At 64.0% G+C, this 19,641-nt stretch overlaps 3 protein-coding genes across 3 annotated transcripts; all 3 read right to left on the bottom strand.

The window, feature by feature from the left end:
• Window positions 1-679: 679 nt before the first annotated feature.
• Window positions 680-1,865, bottom strand: MNEG_0678 (Protein FAM63A; the record flags this gene model as incomplete). The annotated part of the gene is made up of 3 exons (XM_014050830.1): window positions 680-787; window positions 930-1,495; window positions 1,760-1,865. The coding sequence occupies 3 exons, from the start codon at window positions 1,863-1,865 to the stop codon at window positions 680-682; spliced, it is 780 nt and encodes a 259-aa protein (XP_013906284.1).
• Window positions 1,866-3,430: 1,565 nt separating this feature from the next.
• Window positions 3,431-6,007, bottom strand: MNEG_0679 (hypothetical protein; the record flags this gene model as incomplete). The annotated part of the gene is made up of 5 exons (XM_014050831.1): window positions 3,431-4,017; window positions 4,256-4,642; window positions 4,933-5,335; window positions 5,524-5,635; window positions 5,853-6,007. The coding sequence occupies 5 exons, from the start codon at window positions 6,005-6,007 to the stop codon at window positions 3,431-3,433; spliced, it is 1,644 nt and encodes a 547-aa protein (XP_013906285.1).
• A 3,554-nt stretch (window positions 6,008-9,561) lies between these two features.
• On the bottom strand, window positions 9,562-18,356 carry MNEG_0680 (hypothetical protein; the record flags this gene model as incomplete). Its single annotated transcript, XM_014050832.1, has 14 exons — window positions 9,562-10,519; window positions 10,964-11,046; window positions 11,218-11,586; window positions 11,852-12,509; window positions 12,744-12,909; window positions 13,171-13,801; window positions 14,160-14,347; window positions 14,690-15,318; window positions 15,718-15,771; window positions 15,985-16,069; window positions 16,596-16,779; window positions 17,043-17,222; window positions 17,586-17,848; window positions 18,041-18,356. 14 exons carry the CDS (start codon window positions 18,354-18,356, stop codon window positions 9,562-9,564), a joined length of 4,764 nt encoding a protein of 1,587 aa, XP_013906286.1.
• Between the last annotated feature and the right edge of the window lie 1,285 nt (window positions 18,357-19,641).

The following is a 19,641-nucleotide window of genomic DNA, read 5'->3' on the forward strand; positions in this document are numbered from 1 at the left end:
CCCCCGGCCGCCGCCGCCGAGCCCGCCGCTGCCGCGCCCGCTGCTGCCGCCGCCGCCGCGGCCTCAAACGCGGCCGGATCGTACGGCGGCTCCGCGTGCGGCACAAACTCCTCGAATGCCGAGGTGCACAGCGCCGTGTTGCCGTCGACGGCGTCCAGCCGCTCCCATACTATGTCGGGCTCGGACGCGTATCCCTGGTCGGTCACAAGCAGGTACACGCGCCCCTCATACTTAAAAGCCGTGCTGAAGTGGTTGTTGCGGAAGAACACCGCCAGCTGGTGCTCCCTGAGGTCGTCCGCCAGCGCCGCCAGGCCCGCCGGCGTAAGTTGCGTGCAGTGGCGCTCGAGGAAGCCGGACACCACCGCGGCGTCGCGGGCGGCGGTCGTGGGGGACGGCGGGCACGCCGCTTGCTGCTGCTGCGGCTGCTGCTCCCGGTGCTGAGGGGATGGGGTGGGGGCTGCTGCTGGCTGCTGCTGTGGCGGGGACGGGCCCGCGAGCTCAGGATCCGCCGCCGCCGCAGGCTGCTCCTGAGACGACGCAGCGCGCCCCAGCCGCGACTGCGGCGGCGGCGCCGCGCCGTAGACCGCCGCGCGGTCGACGCTGTTGGAGCGCGTCGGGCTCTCCCCCAGCGCGATGCGGCCCGGCTGCAGGTCTTGGCAGACGCTGGACACCAGATCGCCTAGAACGGACTCCACAGCCGCCTCTTCGGGCTCCAGCACAGCCGAGTCAGCAGCGGCAGCAGCAGCAGCCGTGCCAGCCGCAGCGGCAGCCGCTGCTGCGGGCGCGGCTGTCTGTTCATGCAAGGACAGCTTCCGCAGATGGAGCCCGCCGGAGGCCACGGCGACGTCATCAGATGGGGCGAGCGCTGAGATGTCTTGCCGGTGCTGCGGCTGCTGCTGCTGCTGCTGCTGCTGTTCAGGCTGGCCCACCTCTGCCGCGCCGCCTGCCTCTATCGCAGGAGCTCCCGCCGCCGCCGCGTCAACCGCCGCCGCCGCCGCCGCCGCCGCCGCCGCCGCCGCCGCGCTGATCCCGCTGCCGCCGCCGCCCCGCGGCAGCATGACCAGGCTGGTCGCGCTCGACAGCCGCTCGACCTCGCTGCCGCCGAGCGCCGACAGCAGCAGCTCCACGAGCTCGTTGTACGACCTGTTGCCAAACACCGCCGCTGTCCCCACATCCTCCGGGTCGACCAGCCAGCCGTGCACCAGGCTGATCCCCAGGAGGTCAAAGACAGCCACCTCCCGCGTCGGCTCAAATGCGTGCACCGAGTGGAACTTGACGTTCACGTCGATCCCCGTGGCGAGCTTAGACAGCACGTCGAAGCACTCCGACACGGCGTGCGCCGCGTGGGCGGCCGCCTCGGGGGTGGCCGACGCGCGCTCGTACTGCTTGGATGCGTCCAGCAGCAGGTCGGCCACCAAGGTGACCAGCTGCTCCTGGCTGATGCTGCGGGACTCGCGCGGCAGCTTGAGCTGGTTGCGCAGGCTCAGGACATTGGCTGGCGTCGAGATCGGGGTTTTTGGAGGGCCGGGGTTGGGCGAGTGGGAGCGGGGTGGGGGCGCGAGGGCCAGGGTGGGGGCGTCGGCAGGTGGTGCGGCAGCAGAGACATGTGTGCATATGTCTGGGCACCAGCACATGAGAAGGGCGTGTTGTAGTGCTGATGTGGCGCAGGCGGATGAGGGGATGCACAGCAGGGCGTGGATGAGGTGAGGGGCGGCGGGCAGAGTGCCGGGCAGCCTGAGCCAGGGAGGGGCGCCCTCACCTATCGCCAGCAGCGGACAGGGTCCGTTGACGTTCTGCAAAACCACTGACACGCCGCGGCCGAAAAACTGGACGCGCTTCACAACGTAAGATACCGCGTCCGCCATCGGCGCGACCAACCCTGGAGCTGCAGCTGAGCGCCGCAAGGGGTTTGGCACGCGCGCTGTCTGCTGGAGCTGAGCGACGTAGCTATTCACTAGCCTCAGAGTCACTGCCCACGCATGTAAGCTGCACAGGGAGCTGGAAGCTGGCCTGGGAAGGCAACCCGCGAGGTCCGAAGTGGTGCCAGCAAAAAGCGAGCCCTTGTGGCGGTGTTGATGCAAGCTATATGTCATCCATCGTAAACATGGTGGTTGACCATCAGCGCAGTTGGCGAGATCTGGCAGCAGAGTATCACACCTTTCGCTGAGTTTCACAGCGCGTGTACAAGAAGATCGACATATAAGTGGGTCCTCAGCTATCAGGCGCGCTGTGTGTGCATACCAAGCATGGGCGTCATAAAGTTACGGTACCCACGCAACCACGCGGCTGTCCCACACCGGCCAGCCACCTGCACACGCCTGACTCCCCTGCTGACTTGCAATGCATCACGAGTGAAGAAAGCATTGTCATAGTCGTGACTTGCTCCCTGGATGATCATTTGCGTCACAAATGGCCTACACGCAGCTTCAGCTGCAGGATTGCAAGCCACTGCTTGCAGGTTGCATCACATGGGCGCCTTGAAATTGGTGGCGACAAGCCGGGCACCTCAGCCACCCGCCAGCACGCGTGCATAGGCACAGTCTCCCCAGCAAAAGCAAATCCTGCAAGAACAGTTACAATCGCGCGTGGTCACACCACAAATGGTGGGTAGTTGTACAGCCTTCGCGGCATGGAGCGTGCCAAGTCCTGCTTCGCCCCACCGCAGTGGGGCGTTTCACATAGGGCGCCTGCACCGCGTGGGCGCAGCTGGCCCCATGCAAAGACCTGTGTGGCAAGCGCCAGCTTGTGAACACCTCTTGTGTAAGAAACATGACCTGGAGCAGCAGTCAATGCATGCACTCACAGCGGCAGGTGACGTGTGCAGGTGACCTGATCAACTGTCGCCTGGAAGCCAGATCGCAAATGGATTGGCAGGTCACAACACCTCACGATCAAGCCCAAAGGTGGGCAGATGGGCTGTTGATGGGGCCCGGGGTTGGATGAGGCCAAATGTAGCTGGACAATAATAGGATCTCCACTCTGTTTCAACAATACATCAAAGTTGCTCACGTTTGCAACCCAATCGAGACGCAAACGTGACCCACACTTGTGTTAGTAGGGGAATGGACGATGCTGTGCAAGGGCGTGATATTGGGCCAGTGGATGAGTGGATACGCCGTATGACAAGTACGTGGGGGCACACGCCGTGGCAATCAGCCACTCGCAAGCACATGCAATGCAGGCGGCACCGGGTGACCACACAGACAGACAGCCCCTCCTCACACAGGCAACGCCGCACACCCCCTGCCATGCAAAGGGGCGGCTGGCGCATGAGCAGAAGGGTTCCTGAGCAAGTTGAAGTACCTCCAAGTTGGGCGTTATTAGGTTCGGGGACACCACACAAACCACTCAAGAGCGCCGTGAGCGCACAGTCTCAAGGCGCACAGTCTCGAACACCTCCACGCCCTTCCCAGATGAGTCGAACTCCTCCTCACAGGCTGTGAGTGCGGGGAACAAAGCGCCATGAGGCCGGCCTGCCGCCGCCGCCATGGCCCTCCCTGGCCAGATGGTCGCACAGGACCTGCGCCTCCTCCACCAGCCTCTCGGGCCCCATGCCGCAGAACACCACCTGCAGGCCAGCCCCGGAGCCGTCCTTGCCGTCGCCGCCAGCTGCTCCCGGCAGCTGCCCGAGGCCGGCCACCCACGAGCTTATGGTTGCGCGCAGCTGGGGGCGACCCAGGTGCAGCGCGAACGCTTCGCCCTTCTGCTGCTCGCTGTCCACGCCGCCGTCTGGTGCAGCAATGAGGTTCGTCAGTGCAGGCACAATCAGGCCCGGGCTGGAGCCCCCAGGCTTGCCAGCCACCACCCGTGCCAGGGAGTTTTCGCATGGCGGCGCCGACAGGACAGGGGCAGGGGTCGCGCGCCGTGGCTTGATGAACGTCAGCAGCAGGATGACGGGGAGTGTGGCAGCGGCCGCGATGGCGACGATGTACGCGGTGCCAGTGACGGCCACGTGCCAGGGCTTGGCCGCCCCCGTCACCGACGCGGCGCGGATGATGATGATGGCAGCAAGGGTTCCTGTTTGAGGAGTTGAGTCGTAGAAATGATGGTCAAACCTTGGGTGTGGTGAGAACCATTGGTGGTGACCTCGTCAAGGGAGGAGTGGCACGAGCATGGTCCCTTGTGCCTGTCTACAAACAGCGAGTGGCGATTGCTGCACGACACACCTATGCACGGCGCATCGTCTGCGCAACATGCCGCGCGAATGTGTGCTTTTCACCATGCATGCTGGCGTTCGCGTCGAGCCCGTCCTCACCTGCAAAGGCAAGCACGTGCACTGCAAGATTCAGGGAGGCCTGCGCCCCCAGGCCGCTGCCAAGCGACAGAACAGGGCAGGACGAGGACGACCTCTCGTTGGAAGGGTCAGCCGCCACCTTGCCCAGCCGCTCGCTGGCGTAGGACCCCTGGGCAAACTCCTCGCTGCCTCCCTTGGATGCTGCCTGCAGCTCGTCAAGGGCCCCTGTGTAGTAAAAGCGGGCTGTCAGGAGGAAACCCTTGGCCTGCACGGCGGCGACGACGCGTGGCGCAAGCAGCAGGAGCTCTTCCGGGTGACGGACCGTCCAAATGAGCAAGAACGGGAGGCCAAGGGGCGGAGTCGGGATCTCCTGAATCGTTGCGAGGCACTCAGTGATGCCGATGCCACCTGTAATGCACATGACGTTACGGAATTTGGGGTCAGCGGGGGCAGCCAAGGTCATTGTGTGTGTGTGTGTGTGGTGTGTGTGTGTGTGTGGTGCGTGTGTGTATGTTTGTGGGCGCATGTGCGCGCGCTTGCCTGTAGGACCGAGTGCTTGAAGCTGGGGAGATGGCCTTCTAGAAAACATGCGACAGTGCACAACTCCAGTCCAGGGCCTCCTCAAGCCCGTGCCAAGTCATGCTTTGGGATGGATGCAAGCAAGCCGAGGATTGGGAGAGCCCGCAAATCGTGCCCACCTGCCACAACCACCACGGCGTTGTCCCCAGCCTCTGGCCGCAGGACCGGCGTCCCACCCAGGTAGGGCCCCTGGACGCGGACGCTGATGGCCGGCCCCTTCTCCCTGACCAGCTCAAGCAGCTTCCTGGTCCACGCGTCGTACGCCTTGACGTGCACAAGCATCGTCGGGGCTGCAGGCGGCTGGTCGACGGGCGCGTCCGTGTCACTGGCGCCCTTGGCTGTGTCGTCCTTAGCGCCGACGGCGCGGTCGTCAGGGGAGGGGGCGGCTGATGCAGGCCCTTCAGAGAAGGTGAAGGGGTGGTACTCAAAGAGGCTAATCGCGGGTACGTTGAGCCACAGGATGCCCGTGCTCGCGGCTATCGCGTGGACAGGGCGCGCCAGGACCAGGGAGGTGACGCCAAACTGCGGACAGCGGCAAGGGCAGGGGAGGTAGCAAGTAAGGCAGCGGCCCTGGGTCAATTGAGGTGGCCAAAGACAAGGCTTCAATGCGCTGTGCGGCTGGCTGGAGTGATCCCGGCGCCATGAAGGAATTGGCCCCAAGCTGCCCCATGCTGGCAACGGGCGACATGATACTGCAGTCGGGTGCCCACCTTTCCATCGCCAGGCGCCCAGGCGTCCACGACCTGCGCTGGTGCACTGGCTGCCTGGACGAGGCGGTAGGCCAAGTCGATGGCGTAGAACATCAGGCCTGGCAGCGCCCACCTGGTGGTTGTGCACAGGTGCCACAAGCGCAGATGTCAGGGATGGTTTAGTGCGCTAGAGCGAACTGAAATGATTGCGGGCGTGGCGAGACACACAGGCACTCTGTGCATATGCACACAAGAGAGTGCTGCAAGCCCCAGCTTGTGGACGCGTGTACATGCGAGTTGATGTTGCAGCCAGGACCAAGGCGGCACGGCACTGAGCAATCAGAACGCACCAGAAGAGGGAGTTGTAGTGGATCACACCCCCAATGATGAACACCCAGAAGCCCAGCCTGTGCGCCCAGTAGAACACCTTGTAGAACCGCCGCCGCACAATCTCTCGTGACGTAATTATCAGCACCAGGCTTGCGAGGAACGCGATGCTGCCCATTGCATAGTTTGTCTTGGCACCCCCAAACGACCAGGCGCGCGCAACCCAGCCGGCGGTGCCATAGCGCACGGCCCAAGATATCCAGTAGGTGGCGCCATGGAAAGCCGAGAGGACCTGGCGCGCAGAGAAAGCAGTGTGCGCACAAAATGAGTTGCAAGACTAGCGCATTGCAGACCTGTGGGCCCTTGGCAGCACAGGCAACTTGTAACACTGGTGCACACAAACAGCATGGGACACAGCGTTTCCGCACCCAGTGCAGTTATGGTCCAAGAAAGCAGTGGCAGCAGCAGCAGCAGCAGCGGCAGCAGCAACAGCAGCTGCAGCAGCAACAGCAGCAGCAGCAGCTGAGAAATCAGCAAGTTTTGAGCACTCGCACGAGATTGGGTGCGCACCAGGACCCAGCCGCCGAGCCACCTGTGGTAGCGTATGGCAGCCGGGTAGGGGAGTCCGAGGACCTGCAGCAGCACGCTCCCTCGGCTGACCGGGAAAAATAGAAGCACCAGGTTGGGGAACATCAGGGACTGTGCATTTGGAGAGGCAAAGTGGGGTTCGACGGGTACTGAGCATGAGGGCCAGTGTGTGTGCATCAGGAAGTCGTGCATGTGGCAGGAAGGGTGCTGAACAAACACATGGCGGCAGATGGTGGCCTGCGTCTTGGCAGCACTACATGGGGTTGGAAGGTGGCGGGTCGCAGCTCCGCCGCAGGCCCGCAACCAGGTGCAGCGGGGTGCCCCTTGCGCACGCCTGTGGAATCTGCCCCCGCCAACAGAGCAGCTCAAACACCGCTTCCTGGCACCCAGCCATGCAGTCTCCCCGCACACCGCAAACGCCTTGGCCGTCAGGCCCCAGAGTATGGCCCAACGAGGGTTGTCGCGCAGGTGGGCACTGTCCCTCGCATAGTCTCCGCTCGACTCATAATCCAGATACCTTGGGGTTGGCGGTTCAATGCGTTGATGGCACAGGGGTTGCTTTTTGCGCGGCATTGTCGCAAGGGCGACCTGGAGCATACAAACCGCCCAGCTGGGGAGCAACGCAGGGCCCGTTCGTCTTGGGGAAGCTGCAGACGCCGTCCCTGCCGCGTGGAAAGTGCACAGTATTTGCACTCACGTTCCAAGGATAGACGCCAGCCAGACCACGTTCATCACAACCCACAACGCCACGCCAGCCAGCTCTGCACCAGTGAGGCCGCCGCTCAGCACGGCCCAGAAGCGCGCTGGCGGCACCTGCCCCTGCCACAGCCGCGCAAGGGCTGCGCGCGCCGGGCTAGGTCGGGGCGCGGCGCGGGCCGCGGTTGCGGCCTGGTGCGCGTCCGCATTGCGCGCCTGGAAATAGGTGAGTGCAACGGCGGCAATGCCGGCAACGGCGGGTGGCAGCCACAGCCACAGCAAGTGACGGGCTGTGCATGTGTCGACCACAGAACCAGGCTCGCAGGGGGCGGCATGAGGCCAGCGCGTAGCAGGGCCTTTCTTCGGCCAGCTGAGGGGGCCTATCACGAGCAGGAAGGCGGCGAGGACACCCAGCGACAGGGTCAGCGCCGTCTTCGCCGTGGCGTGCGCCACGCGGAGGGCGAGTGCGTCAGGCATTGTACTGGATCACGGCGGTCAGGCTGGTTTGCCGTGCCAGTCTGCATGAGCACGGTAGATTCGCGCGAACGAATCTCTGTACATCAATTGGATCGCTCACACCGTGAAAGAAAGGACCGCATGGGTCACTTGCGATGATGCGAGGGTGTGAGGTGCCGTCGCACCTTAGCAGGTCCTTCGTACTACGACCGACTGGTAGAGTGCGACAGACACATAAGTCCAGCACACAATATCACAGATCCAGCGGAGACCATGCAACGGTCCGCGCGGTGCTGTTGTGGCTGAGCCGACGTCCGTATGCAGGGCAGTTGCGGTTTGCAAGCAACTGGTGAGCGCGGCTTGGCCAGCAGAGCAAAGAGAAAACCCAAGTTCAGACCTCTGAGGCCAATTTAAATCAGTGGACTAGGAGAGCCCATTACAGATCTCTTCTGGGTACCAGCCTGCGGAAACTGCTCTGGGATTTTTGCTTTCTTGTTTCCCTCATGTCAGAGGGTACTGGTCGACCCTGCATTGCTTGTGCGGCTAGGCCGCGCCAATGGGTGGCTGCTGCTAGAGGACGGCTGACTGCTGGCACTGGGTGCAAAGGAGTATGGATCACTGAGCCGAGTCACCCTGCAGACATACACCCCCAAACAGCTGATATGTGCATGGTGTGTGCAGGGTATGCAGCACCTGACAGCTGTTGGTGCAAATGCTCACAAGTTGGTTACCATGATGCTGGTACGTGCCACTTCGCGTCTTCACTGACAAGACTGCAACAATGTTGACCAAGCTGCCATGGGCAGGCTACCCTCAAAGTGCTCCCGCCTCACACCCTCCCAATGGAGTTGCGTAGTACGAAAACTATGCATCCTTCGCAATACAAAGTCGGAGTTGCGGCGGGGGCACTGATAGCACGAGTGCAACAGTACAACAGCAGTACATCCGCCCCCACTCCGGATAGAACCGCACCCACGCAACCCAGCTGGCGATTGCTGGCGCTGGCAGTGTGCCCAACACACTGCTCGCCTCAGCAGCCCAATTGTGTGAATGTCTTCAGTCTTTTCACGCGCATGCAGTGCAAAGGCAACCCACAGGTGTACTGTTGGGCGTTGAGATGAGGGAAAACTGCTGGGGACCCGCCAATTATTCCGTGATCAAGGCGTCAATTATGTGCGTACTGCTTGCCAGGGCCTTCCCTGTAGCGCTTGTGCTCCCAAGCATGACAGTGCTTTTGCAACTTCGTAGCCGCATCAGCGAGGGCCGGGGCCGTGCAGTGGCAAAAAAATGACAGTGCTGCTGGTCTGTGCGCCTGCAGATAGTGTCGTTGCAGGATGCGGATGCCCCCACAGTGTCGCCATGGCGTTGCATGCGGCAGAAACACACTCAACGAAAGGAATAAGACCCTGTCAATGCCATGCGTGCTTGGACCCAACCCTGTGGTTGCCAAATGCACCAGAATCGGGTTGCCGTCGCGCTAGGCACTGTAACGTGCACACACGCGAATACCGGGCATTTGACCACACTTCAAAAGCTGTGGAACGCGCCACCAGTAGCCCTCGTGAACGTGGCCGCAGGTGAAGAAAAGTGTCAATTCAGGGTATGGCTCAGGGCGTTGTGATTATGGAAGAGGGGCCTGGGTTGCTTGAGGTGCGCAGCTGCAACCACGCAACACTCTGTCGAGACACAGACGGCAACAGTGAGGCCAAACGTGGGCCGGTGTGCGCTGCGATTACGTGCTGGCGCCAGGCAATGCAGCGCGATTGTCCACCCAGCAAAGCAAGAGACAGCACCGTTGGTGGCAGCACAGCTCGGTTCATGTGGTGCAACACACTAAAAAACCATGCCTCATTGAGGCGTTGCAGGGTGGTTGGATGCCAAGGCCAAGCCTGTCGCAAGCAATATCGTGCTGACTGCAGGGGGACAGGAGGGGTGTATGGGGTGGCCCGGCCCGGCGGAATGGTAGAAAGTAGCCAGGTGCCTGGTGCCGTGTTACCTGCTGGCAGCCCTCCTGGCGTGCTGTTGTTGATGGTACCGCCTCTGCTGCTGCTGCTGCTGCTCGTGCTGGTGCTGCTGTTGCGGTTGCTGCTGCTGTGGCTGCTGCTGTGGCTGTTGCTGCTGCTGCTGCTGCACCAGCGCCTGTTGCCGCTGCGTCAGCTCGGCCGCCAGCCATTGCCCATAGTTCACCACTCCACTCTCTGCCGCCGGAGGACCCTCCCCCGCAAGAGCGCCCGTGCCCGCACCCTCGCCGCCCGCACCCTCCTGCACAATGCCAGGCGCGGCCGCCTGCTCTGCGGCCACCTCCAGAAATCTTTCTCGCAGCGGCGCCGACAGCAGGTCTGGCAGCAGCGCGCTCGCTGCCGCCGCGGTCCCCACACGCGCTGTGACGCGCCGGCCCTTGCCGCCCTTGGGCGCCGCGCGCGGCAGCGCTGCTGCGCGGCCACAGAGGGTGGCGGCATAGACGGCCACCATCTCCGTTAGCTCTGTGCCTTTGAAAATGAACCCGCCCAGGTGCTCCGCGCGTATGTCCACGCGCACCCGCGGCTGGCCGGCAGCGATCTGGGCCGCGGCGGGCGCGGCCGGCGGCGGCGGCGCGGCCTCGGAGCTGGTGGCAACGCGGCCGGCCGGCTCGCTGAAGCTGACTTGGCGCGCGTCGGGCCGGGTCAGGTGGACGAGCAGCTGCGACGAGGTGGGCTCTGCGCGCGGGGATGACATGCCGCCGCTCAATGCCACCAGGCTAGCTCCGCTGCCCCCGATGCTGTCGTCATGCGCCACCGCCGCCGCCGCAGCTGCATCGGCGCTGCGAGGCTCTGGCGCGCGGCGGCTGGTGCTGTGTGTGCGGCGGTCGCCGGTCGCCGAGACCGGGCCGCTGTAATGTGTTGGCTGGGTGGCCGAGGCGGGGGCCTCTGTGCTGCACTCTGAGTCTTGTGCGGACTGTGACTGTAGGTCCCTGCATGTGTGTGTTCGTGTGTGTGTGTGTTTTTGTGTGTTTGTGTGTGTCTGTGTGTTGTGTGTGTGTTTGTGTGTGTGTTTGTGTGTGTGTATGTGTGTATGTGTGTGTGTGTGTGTGTGTGTGTGTGTGTGTGTGTGTGTGTGTGTGTGTGTGTGTGTGTATGTGTGTGCGCGTGTGCGCGCATGCGTTCGCCTGCGCGTACGCACGCACAAGGAGGCACATCCTTGCATGCTTGTATGAGCGCGCGTGTGCGCGCCTGGGATGAGGATGCGCGCAGCCCCCAAGGTGCCTGTTGATTTAATCCTTCAATGTGCAACGACCAGTTTGCTGCAAGCGCCCGCAACACTAATCCTGCGGCGCGCCGGCTGCTGGCCGCGTCGTCTATAATTCGCTTCTTCGTAGCGCTGCTGCTAACCCAGGCGCCCCTTTTGAGCCGCCCACCTGAACAGGGCGACGGCCAGCCCCTCAGCGCACACCACCTGGCCTCCATGGGCGGCGGCATCCACAAACCGGGCCGCCGAGTTCTGAGAGTGTGAGTGCGGGGTGAAACATGGAGATGCATGGGGATGACTTGCAGGCGAGTTGCGGTGCGCGCTCTCGTTTCTCCCAGCCGCTTGGGTTGGCGGCAGGGAACATCTGATATCAAACGACCAGGCCCGCGGGGACAGCCTTGAGATTCCCATGTGATGACTCACCACCGACTCTCCGAAATAGTCAGCGCGCCCCAGGTGATCTGGCGTGATGGTGCGCGGCAGCCCCTGGCACAGGCCAATCTTGACACGCGGCCCTCGGAACAGCAGCGGCCCCACCGGCTCAGCTCCCGCCCCTAGCCCTCCTCCTCCTGCTAATCCTCCTCCGCCGCCGCCGAGACCGCTGGCGCCGGCCGGCGGCGCCAGCGCAGGCGCGGTCGCAAGGGCGGGCGGCCCTCGCAGCTCGCCCAGGGCCGGCGCCGCGAGGACCGCGGCCGGCCAGGGGGCATAAAGGAGGGCCTCTTGGATTGCCAGGCAGGTCCTGAGCGCGCGGCTGGGGCTGGAGAACACCAGCATGTACCTGAGAGAGCCCTCCTGCGTTGGGTGCGGGCCGGGCGGGGGCAAGGATCAGACCAGGCACGGAGGGTTGGTGGGATGTCAGGGGTTGGTTGGGCGTCCAGGGGGGGCGCGGCGCGTGCGCCCAGGGTTCAAAGGGTTGCAGCAGGCCGGCGGTGCCTTGGGTGTTGGCCTGAGACGTGAGGCGCGCTGAGTTTCCGATTCCGGCGCGCAAAGAGGGCACGTCGTCGGCGCGAGGGTGGCGCATGCATGCAGGTTGAGCAGGAGGGGACGTGAGGCGCACCTGCTCCCTGCAGAGGTAACCGCCGGGCACCGCGTCAAGGGCAGCGACCAGCACCATCTTCAACAGCCGCGCCACCGCGCGCGCGTCCGCGGCGCCGAGCGACCTGACCAGATCGCGCCCGCCCTCAACCTCGGCAAAGCCGAAGGTGACCAGCGGCATGACGCTCAGCGGCCTGGGGCCGTCCCAGGGCGAGACGCACGCCGCGCGCGCCGCGCCGGGCGCGTCAAAGAACCCGCGGTCTGTCTGGCGCCAGGCGTCGCGCAGGGCGAGCTGCGCGCCCCACAGCCGCGCGCGGCCGGCGAGGCAGGGGGCGAGCACGCTGTACAGGCGGACGCGCCGAGGCGGGGGGTCAGCTGCAGCCGGCCGCGGCGGCGCGCTGTGCCCACTAATGATTTCGTTGCCGCCGTCGGCAGCAACGTCTGCCGCTGCTGCCGACGCTTGGTTGTCTGGCAGAGGCGCCGGCACCGGCGGCGCCGACGGGAGTAGGACGATCGGAACAAAGGGCGGCGGGTCGCCTGTTGCGGCCCCCGTCGAGGTGGGGCGGTGGCTGGGTTGGGTGGCAGCCGTGTTGAGGCCGGGCGCCTCGAACTCCCCCATGTCCAGGATGACAGCGCTGCTGGAGCCGACGGGTGCGGCGCTCTGGTGCTCACTCGAGCGCCTGCAGGTGAGAAGCCGGTGAGCAGCTAAGACATGGGGAGGCAGCTCGTACACAGGGAAGCAGGTGGGAACAGGAAGGGGGGGGGGTGAGGAACGAGCAGCGCGCCCACCTCTAGCTACGAGCAGCCAGCGTCCTCGCGCAACTGCCCGCCGCCGCCTTGCCTGCATGCGCACCGCACGCTGCCACCTCCCCACTGACGCGCGAACCGGCCCCGCCGCGCGCGACGGGCCTCACCAGCACGGATTGCAGGGCGGCAGGCGGCCGCGCCGCCGCGAGTGCAGGATGCTGTCGTTGTAGCCGTGGTGGTCGACCGCACCCAGCTCCTCCCTCCTGTCTTTCACTGCGTCAAAGGTGGCCAGGTCCAGTAGCACCTGGCCGCCATGGGCGACGTCAGAGACGGCTGTGCCGGGGGGGGACCAAGGGGTGAGTGCAGGTGGGTTCTGAGTGTTGAGATCGAACGTGTTGTGTGTCAGTCATGCTGCTGTTTGACGTGATGGGATTCAGGATGCCAAAGGCACCAAGCTGCAGGGCAGGGCACATAAGTCGAGGCGCGGTAGGGTGCAGACCGTTACTGCATGCAGCAGCGGGCAAGGCAGCGGTGTGCAAGACGAGCGCGGGCAGCGGGCGCAACTGCGCGACCCACTGAACACCCACCACCCACCTTTGGCGAGCGCAAACACAGCGCTGTTGGCGACCTCCTCGCCTTCCTGCAGATTCCCACTGGCGACCCCCATCCGCACGCGCAATCCGTAAAACAGCTGCCCTGGCGTGAGGCCCCCGCCACCGCTTGGCCGCAGCAGCAGCGAGAGGAACGTGCTGTGCGTGCGCCGCGGCGGCCGGCCCGGGCCGCCGACGCCGGAGCGCAGCCGCGGGCTCGCAAGGGCGCCTTCGTCATTGGACGCGCGCCCATACGCGTACCCGTGTTCGCTGCCGCCCCTCTTGCCGCCCAAGTCCCCCGACAGGCTGCCCATCCTGCTGCCCCACCAGCTGTCCGCTGGGCTCGCCACCCCGCTCGGCCGCTGGTCGAGGGCCCCGGTCACGCCACCGCCGCCGCCGTCCTGCCCCTCCGAGCGCGGCTGGACCCAGTGCCCCATCCCGCTGTCTCCTGCGCTGCCGCCCGCGGAGAGGTCGGCCGAGCTCGCCTGCCGCAGCCCGCTGGCGGTCAGGCTGGTGGCTGTGCCCAGCTGCATGCTTTGGTCCCCAATTTCTAGGCCGGTCATGCTGCCAAAAACCCAAGTGCTGGTGTCTTTTGTAGTGCTGTTCCTGGATGCCAGGCCTAGCGGCCAGTTGACCTGCGATGGACATCGACATCAGCAGCGCTGGTGTGTGTGTGTGTGTGTGTGTGTGTGTGTGTGTGTGTGTGTGCGCGCGCGCGCGCTCGCGTGTTTGCTACGCATGTGTGCAAAATCAGATCGCTGCTGGACTTGCATGACGTGATCGCCTTATGGCCCAGCATGTTTTGCATTGCCAGCATGCCGGTGCATGAGCGACACGCGGTGCAGACGCATTCGCCCGTGCACTTGCACATGCCCGCTCTCCTCGCGAACTCCCCATCTCTCTCACAAACTCCCACGGCCCCACCCACCCGACCACCCACCCACCCATTCACTTGTGCCCACGCATGCACCATACACGCAGCCTTCCGCCCACCTTCCGCAGCGCCTGCTGGACCTGCAGGCAGAAGGCTGCTGCATCAAAGGCGTCCTGGAACGCCACTGCCCAGCTGTCGCCCTCCTGTTCGAATACGTGGCCCGCGTGGATGTGGGCGGCCTTGCGAAGCACGGCGTTGTGCAGGGCAAGGGCCTTGACTGTGTGGGAGGGACTTGCCTTCATCATGTCTGTAGGGCGCAAGTGCGTGGGTGGGGGGACGGGAGCACACAGTTGCATCCGTGTGGACGTGTGGACGTGTGTGTGTGTGTGTGTGTGTGATACGTGGCAGCTTTACACAAAGGGAGGACTTGAGTGAGCGACAAGGCAGTAGCAAGTCCAATTGTACAGTAAGCACATTGATGAGATAAAAGGGGGCTGCGAGTGGCGGCCCGTGCAGCTGACAGTGGGCAGACTGCCAAGCTGCAAGGTGGTTCAAGTGCAGCATATCAGGCCACTTCACGCTCACGGAAGCTCCAATTCTTTGTATGCACACCTCTTGGGGCCATGCAGGCCCGATGCACCTCGCTCACCTGAGTAGCCCTCGATATCAGTCACCACCACGCTGACCGCGCCGCCCGTCGGCGTCCCTTGCGCGCGCTTGCGCTTCAAGTCCGCATCCCGCATCCACCTGCTGCGCAGCACGTCCCAACGGCTGCCCAGCAGCGCCGCCGCCGCGAGCAGCGCCACGCTGACGGCGCCGAGGAAGATCAGCGCCCAGGCCCAGGCAGGAAGCGGCTGCTTTCGCGCCAGGACGCACGTCAGGGCGGTCTCGTTGCGGCTCCAGATCGGCTGGTACCCCTCCAAGCAGCTGCAGGACTGAAACTGAAAGTAGGCCGGCCAGAAGACGCCGTCCCACTCCTCGAGGGCCGAGGCCTGCGGGTCCCGGACCTCGGCCGGGCAGTCGCCCCCGACGGCCGCGGCAGGCTTGCGCCGTACCGGACGGCAGCGCATGTGGCTACTGTCCGAGAGCGGCACGTCGAACGGCTCAAATTCGAGGAAACAGGGCAGCAGGCTGCCGTCTGTGCAGCGAGCGGCGGGGCTGCTGGCGCCGTCGGCGGGCTCGGCAAGTGCGGCCTCAGGCGGGGCGCAGGACATGTTGGTCCCCCTGAGGCGCACACTCTTGAGGTACCTCAGGCCGCCGGTCTGGTCGGGCAGGGGCCTGCGTAGCGTGTGCGTGTGCGTGTGCGTGTGCAAGAGAGAGAGAGAGAGAGAAAGAGAGAGAGAGAGTGTGTGTGTGTGTGTGCGCATGTGTGTGTGGGTGTGTGGAAAGTTGCAGAAAGGCATGGCCGGAACAAGCGCTTGTATGGCACAGTGGACACGCAAACACACGCTCGCTCTCTCTCTCTCTCTCTCTCTCTCTCTCTCTCTCTCTCTCTCTCTCTCTCTTACTCTCTCTTTCTTTCTCTCTCTCCCCCTCCCTCTCAAGCACGCACTCGTGCACAAACGCACACAACACTGACTGCATGTGCAAACGGGATGCATCTGAAAACAAGCCTAATCCCTTGAGTCGATGCTGGTTGCCAACAAAACCCCACCTAATTCCTTAAATTTCGCTCACCCCACAACACCAGGATTGCCCATCAGGTTGAGCTCCTTTAGGCCATAAGCCAGCCTAGGAATAAAGGAAGCACGTGGGAGGTTGACGTGCATGGATCAAAGCGCTGAAGTGCTGGATGAGGCTGGGAAAAGAGCTGGAACTGGTACAGCACAGTGATACTGAAGGGAAGAAGAGCAGCAGGGTGGGGAAGGCATCAGGAAATCACGACCCGCTGCTGTTTGGGGGATGTAGACTAGATAAGTGCCAGCATTCACGCTGCCTGCGCACCCGATCGATGCCGGCAGCGTGCCGGTGAGGCTGTTGTTGGCGAGGTTCAGCGATCTTAGCTGCGGCAGGAAGAAGAAGTCTTCACCTGCACATGCGCGGCGGGGCAGGGCTTGCGCTCTGGGCGGGACGACGCTTTGGCGATGACAAGGCTAGATGAGCTCCCTGAAGTGCGTCACCAAGCAGTGGCCAGGCAAGTAACGACACATGGCTATCAAGCCGCAGGCATGAGGCAGGCACAGCCGTTTGCCGGGGGTGCAGGGCCGCGGGCCAGGTGTGGTTGCGACTGGTTGCTGCAGCAGCCGCTTTGGCTGCCCCGGCTGCTGTTGCTGATGCCGCTGCCGCTGCTGTTACTGATGCTGGTGTCGCTGCCGTGCCCCGAAGGGGTAAGGGGGGTGTGTGTGTGAAGTGGTGGGATCTCACGTATGACCCCTGTCAAGTTGTTGTTGGACATGTCCAGATCAGTCAGGTACGTCAAAAGGTTGACACGGTAATCAGTCGTTCCTGTCAGACTGGGGGCACAGCGATGCAAGCCGGCAAACCAAGTTGAGTGACGTGCAGCGGGCAGCGACTCCATGCATGGCAGTGATGCTTGCGAAAGACGCGCGGCTGACCCCGCGGCGTCAAAGCCGAGGGAATGGGGCCCGGGCCATAATCAGCCGTCGCGGGGAGCATCGCGACCTGCCTATTGCTGCTGATGTCGAGGAATGACAGGAAGGGGATGGAGTAGATGTCGAGGGGCACGGTGCCTGAGAAGTCGTTGTCCCCGAGGTTGAGGGCCACCATGTGCTTCCACTCCTGGCCACAAGGGAGGACGTACACGCGCAGATCAATCAGCAAGCGACACATGCATAAGCCAAGCAAGCACGAGAGAGGGTGCGAGCTGGGCATGGAGGCTTTCGCCACAAACATGAAGATCTGGCCCCCCAAAAAGCACAGAGCAGCTGCTGAAGGGGCGCCCTTCCAGCCGCGGCGTCCAAGTCCACCACACCGACCCCGCCTTCTTGGACGCCGTGCGGCTGCCACGCCGCGCGCCCCTCCCTGATTGCCCGCTCGCGCACCGGCGTGGCGGGCAGGCTGCCTGTGAAGAAATTCAGCCCCAGGTCGAGGCTGACGAGGCGCGTGCAGGCCGCGACCTGGTCCACCGGGCCCTCCAGGCTGTTGTCCCTCACATTGAGCACCTCCAGCCCGGGGCTGGCCGTGCACAGCTTGGGGGACAGGGTCCCCGTCAGAGAGTTGGCCTGTGGCACGGCGCGTGTGAGCACGTGCGAATGCCCGTGTATTTGTGTGCCTTGGGGGACGGGTTGCAAGCAGTGAGTGCGCAGGCAGCGCGCCTCACTGCCGAGGACGCGACTAGGGCCAACATGATATGATGCTCGACCGTGAGAGTCCAGTATGCGAGATGCAGCGCAGACTCCATCGGCTTGCGAATGCAGCTTGGGGCTGGCTGAGAGCACCACCTCAAGGTGGCAAGCTTGCCTTGGCGGCCCCCCGGTGCGGGCCCTGAGCAGTATCACAATTGGCGGAACCACCGCAAAAAAACTGCGATGCACATGCGCGCTGGTCCTGTCAGCTGATGTCCGCAGCAAGTCAACCATCCTCACCTGCAGGTCCAATTCCACCAGCTTAGTCAGCCGAGTCAGCGTGTCCGGCACCGGCCCCGTCAGCCCCTCCACCTCCTCGCCGCCCTCCTCCTCTGGCGGGTTGACGCCGCCGTTGGCGCCCAGGCTTAGCACCTCGAGCAGCCGCAGGCCGCCCACCCACGCGCCGATGGTGCCCTGCAGGAAGTTCGTGCCCAGCTCCAGACGCCGCAGCTTCTTGAGGGCTGCCAGCTCCGAGGGGATGGTGCCCACGATCCAGTTGTTGGCTGCATGCAGGGGGGGCGGGGCGAGGTAGCCAGTCGGCAGCCATGCACGGCGCAGGGGCCCCAAACGAGTACAGTGGGGCGGGCCCGCGGCACAGATGCCACGGGCCAGAGGTGGGTCCTGGTCGCGGCAAGCCCCCTTCGCAGCTCCGTAATGCATTCTGCAGAGCCAGGGCATGCGCAGGTGCGCCCGACCTAGGTTGAGCGCCTGCAGGTTGGTGAACCGCTCCCAGCGCGGCCCCAGCTCCCCGCTGATGTCGTTCGCCTCCAAATCAAGCTCAACCATGCCGCACGCGTGCAGCAGCTCAAAGACGTCCATGAGGGCCGGGTCCGACAAGCTGCCGTTGATGCTGTCGGACGGCAGCGCCAGCTGCGCCACCCCGTGGATCGCGTCGCAGCCGCCCTCGGCCGCACGCTTCGCGGTGCAGCAGCCGACGCCGTACCAAGAGCAGTATGGCGGCGGCCGGCCGGCGGCAGCGGCGGCGGGCGCGACCAGCTGGCTGCAACCCATCAAGCGGGTGATGTTCCACGTGCCCGCATGCTCCCACGGCATCGAGGCATTGAAAGTGATCTGCAGGAACCGCGACAGTGCCTCGCATGTGGCGCGCTGGCAAGCGAGCGAGCACACGCCTCGAGCGAGGCCTGGGCAGACTGCAAGCCGCGGCGGCGCCTGCTGTGGAGGCGCGTCGCCGTTGACGCTGGCCGCGGCGACGGCGGCGGCGCTGGGCGCTGTTGATTCCGAGAGGACGCCCCACAAACAGCGAATGCAGAGAGGGCATTGTGAGCACATCGCGGGCCGAACAGCAATGTGAATGAGCGACATCATGCCGTTCTGCACAGCTGTGCAAAATGAGGTGTCCGACCGGTGCTCATTAGTGCGCGACGAGTTTGGCATGTGTCACGCCACCAGAACGAGTCGGGTTGCCACTTAGCAAAGAGCGTCTTGCGTGGTATACGGCGCTTGGGGCAGCAACGCATGCAAACGGAGGAAACGCAACGCGCGCGAGATTTGATTCGGTCGACGCGCTCACCAAGCGCCGCTAGCAGCAGCAGGCTCGCAGCGACTGCGGACGCAGCTGTAAGGGCCATAGGCTCGAGGCACAATGCCATGCGGTGTCACTAGCTACAAAGGCCAGGTCCTGGCCGTTGCCATTTGCCAGCGGTAGGTTGGTGTTCTGTCAAGACTTCACGCACTAGCAAGCACAACTGAGGAATAATATCTCCTTTTAGCATGTATGCCGCTGCATCGACGCGACTAGGCGCTGGAGTGGATCTATGATGGGAGTGCGAGCTCCGCACGCCGATAACGCCGCAACCCAGTAGGCTAAAGGAAAGGAACGAAGGGATTCCAGGAGGAGGGTCCATGGGCGTGCTGCAAATACGCGGTACCGGCCGCGGGCACGTCACCCGCGGCCACGGTCCATACCCGGTAATCGTTGCGTCGCTTCACCGGCACTCCAGGCACATACCTGAAAATACAGTAGAGCCTAGTGCCTGCTGCAATAGTTTTCACATCACCAAATTGCAAGCAATCCCACTGGGGAAGTTGGCAATGCTGGGAGGGGAGAGTGGGGATTCCCCCGCTGGGGAAGGATGAATTGATTAGATGACTCGCGATTCATCATCCAGTGTGTGTGCCCGTGGGTGAGGTTCGCAACATACGCGGTGTTCTCATCAATCCTGAGCATATACACCAGTGTCGTGGACCTGTCCCACCCATCTGCTGATCCCAAGTTCGGAATTATAACATCACTGCGCAGAGCGCGCCCCCCCTCCGCCCTCGGTCCCCCCCAGGG

This window comes from Monoraphidium neglectum (genome assembly GCF_000611645.1).
Source record: "Monoraphidium neglectum strain SAG 48.87 unplaced genomic scaffold scaffold00058, whole genome shotgun sequence".
NCBI classification, from domain to species: Eukaryota; Viridiplantae; Chlorophyta; class Chlorophyceae; order Sphaeropleales; family Selenastraceae; genus Monoraphidium; species Monoraphidium neglectum.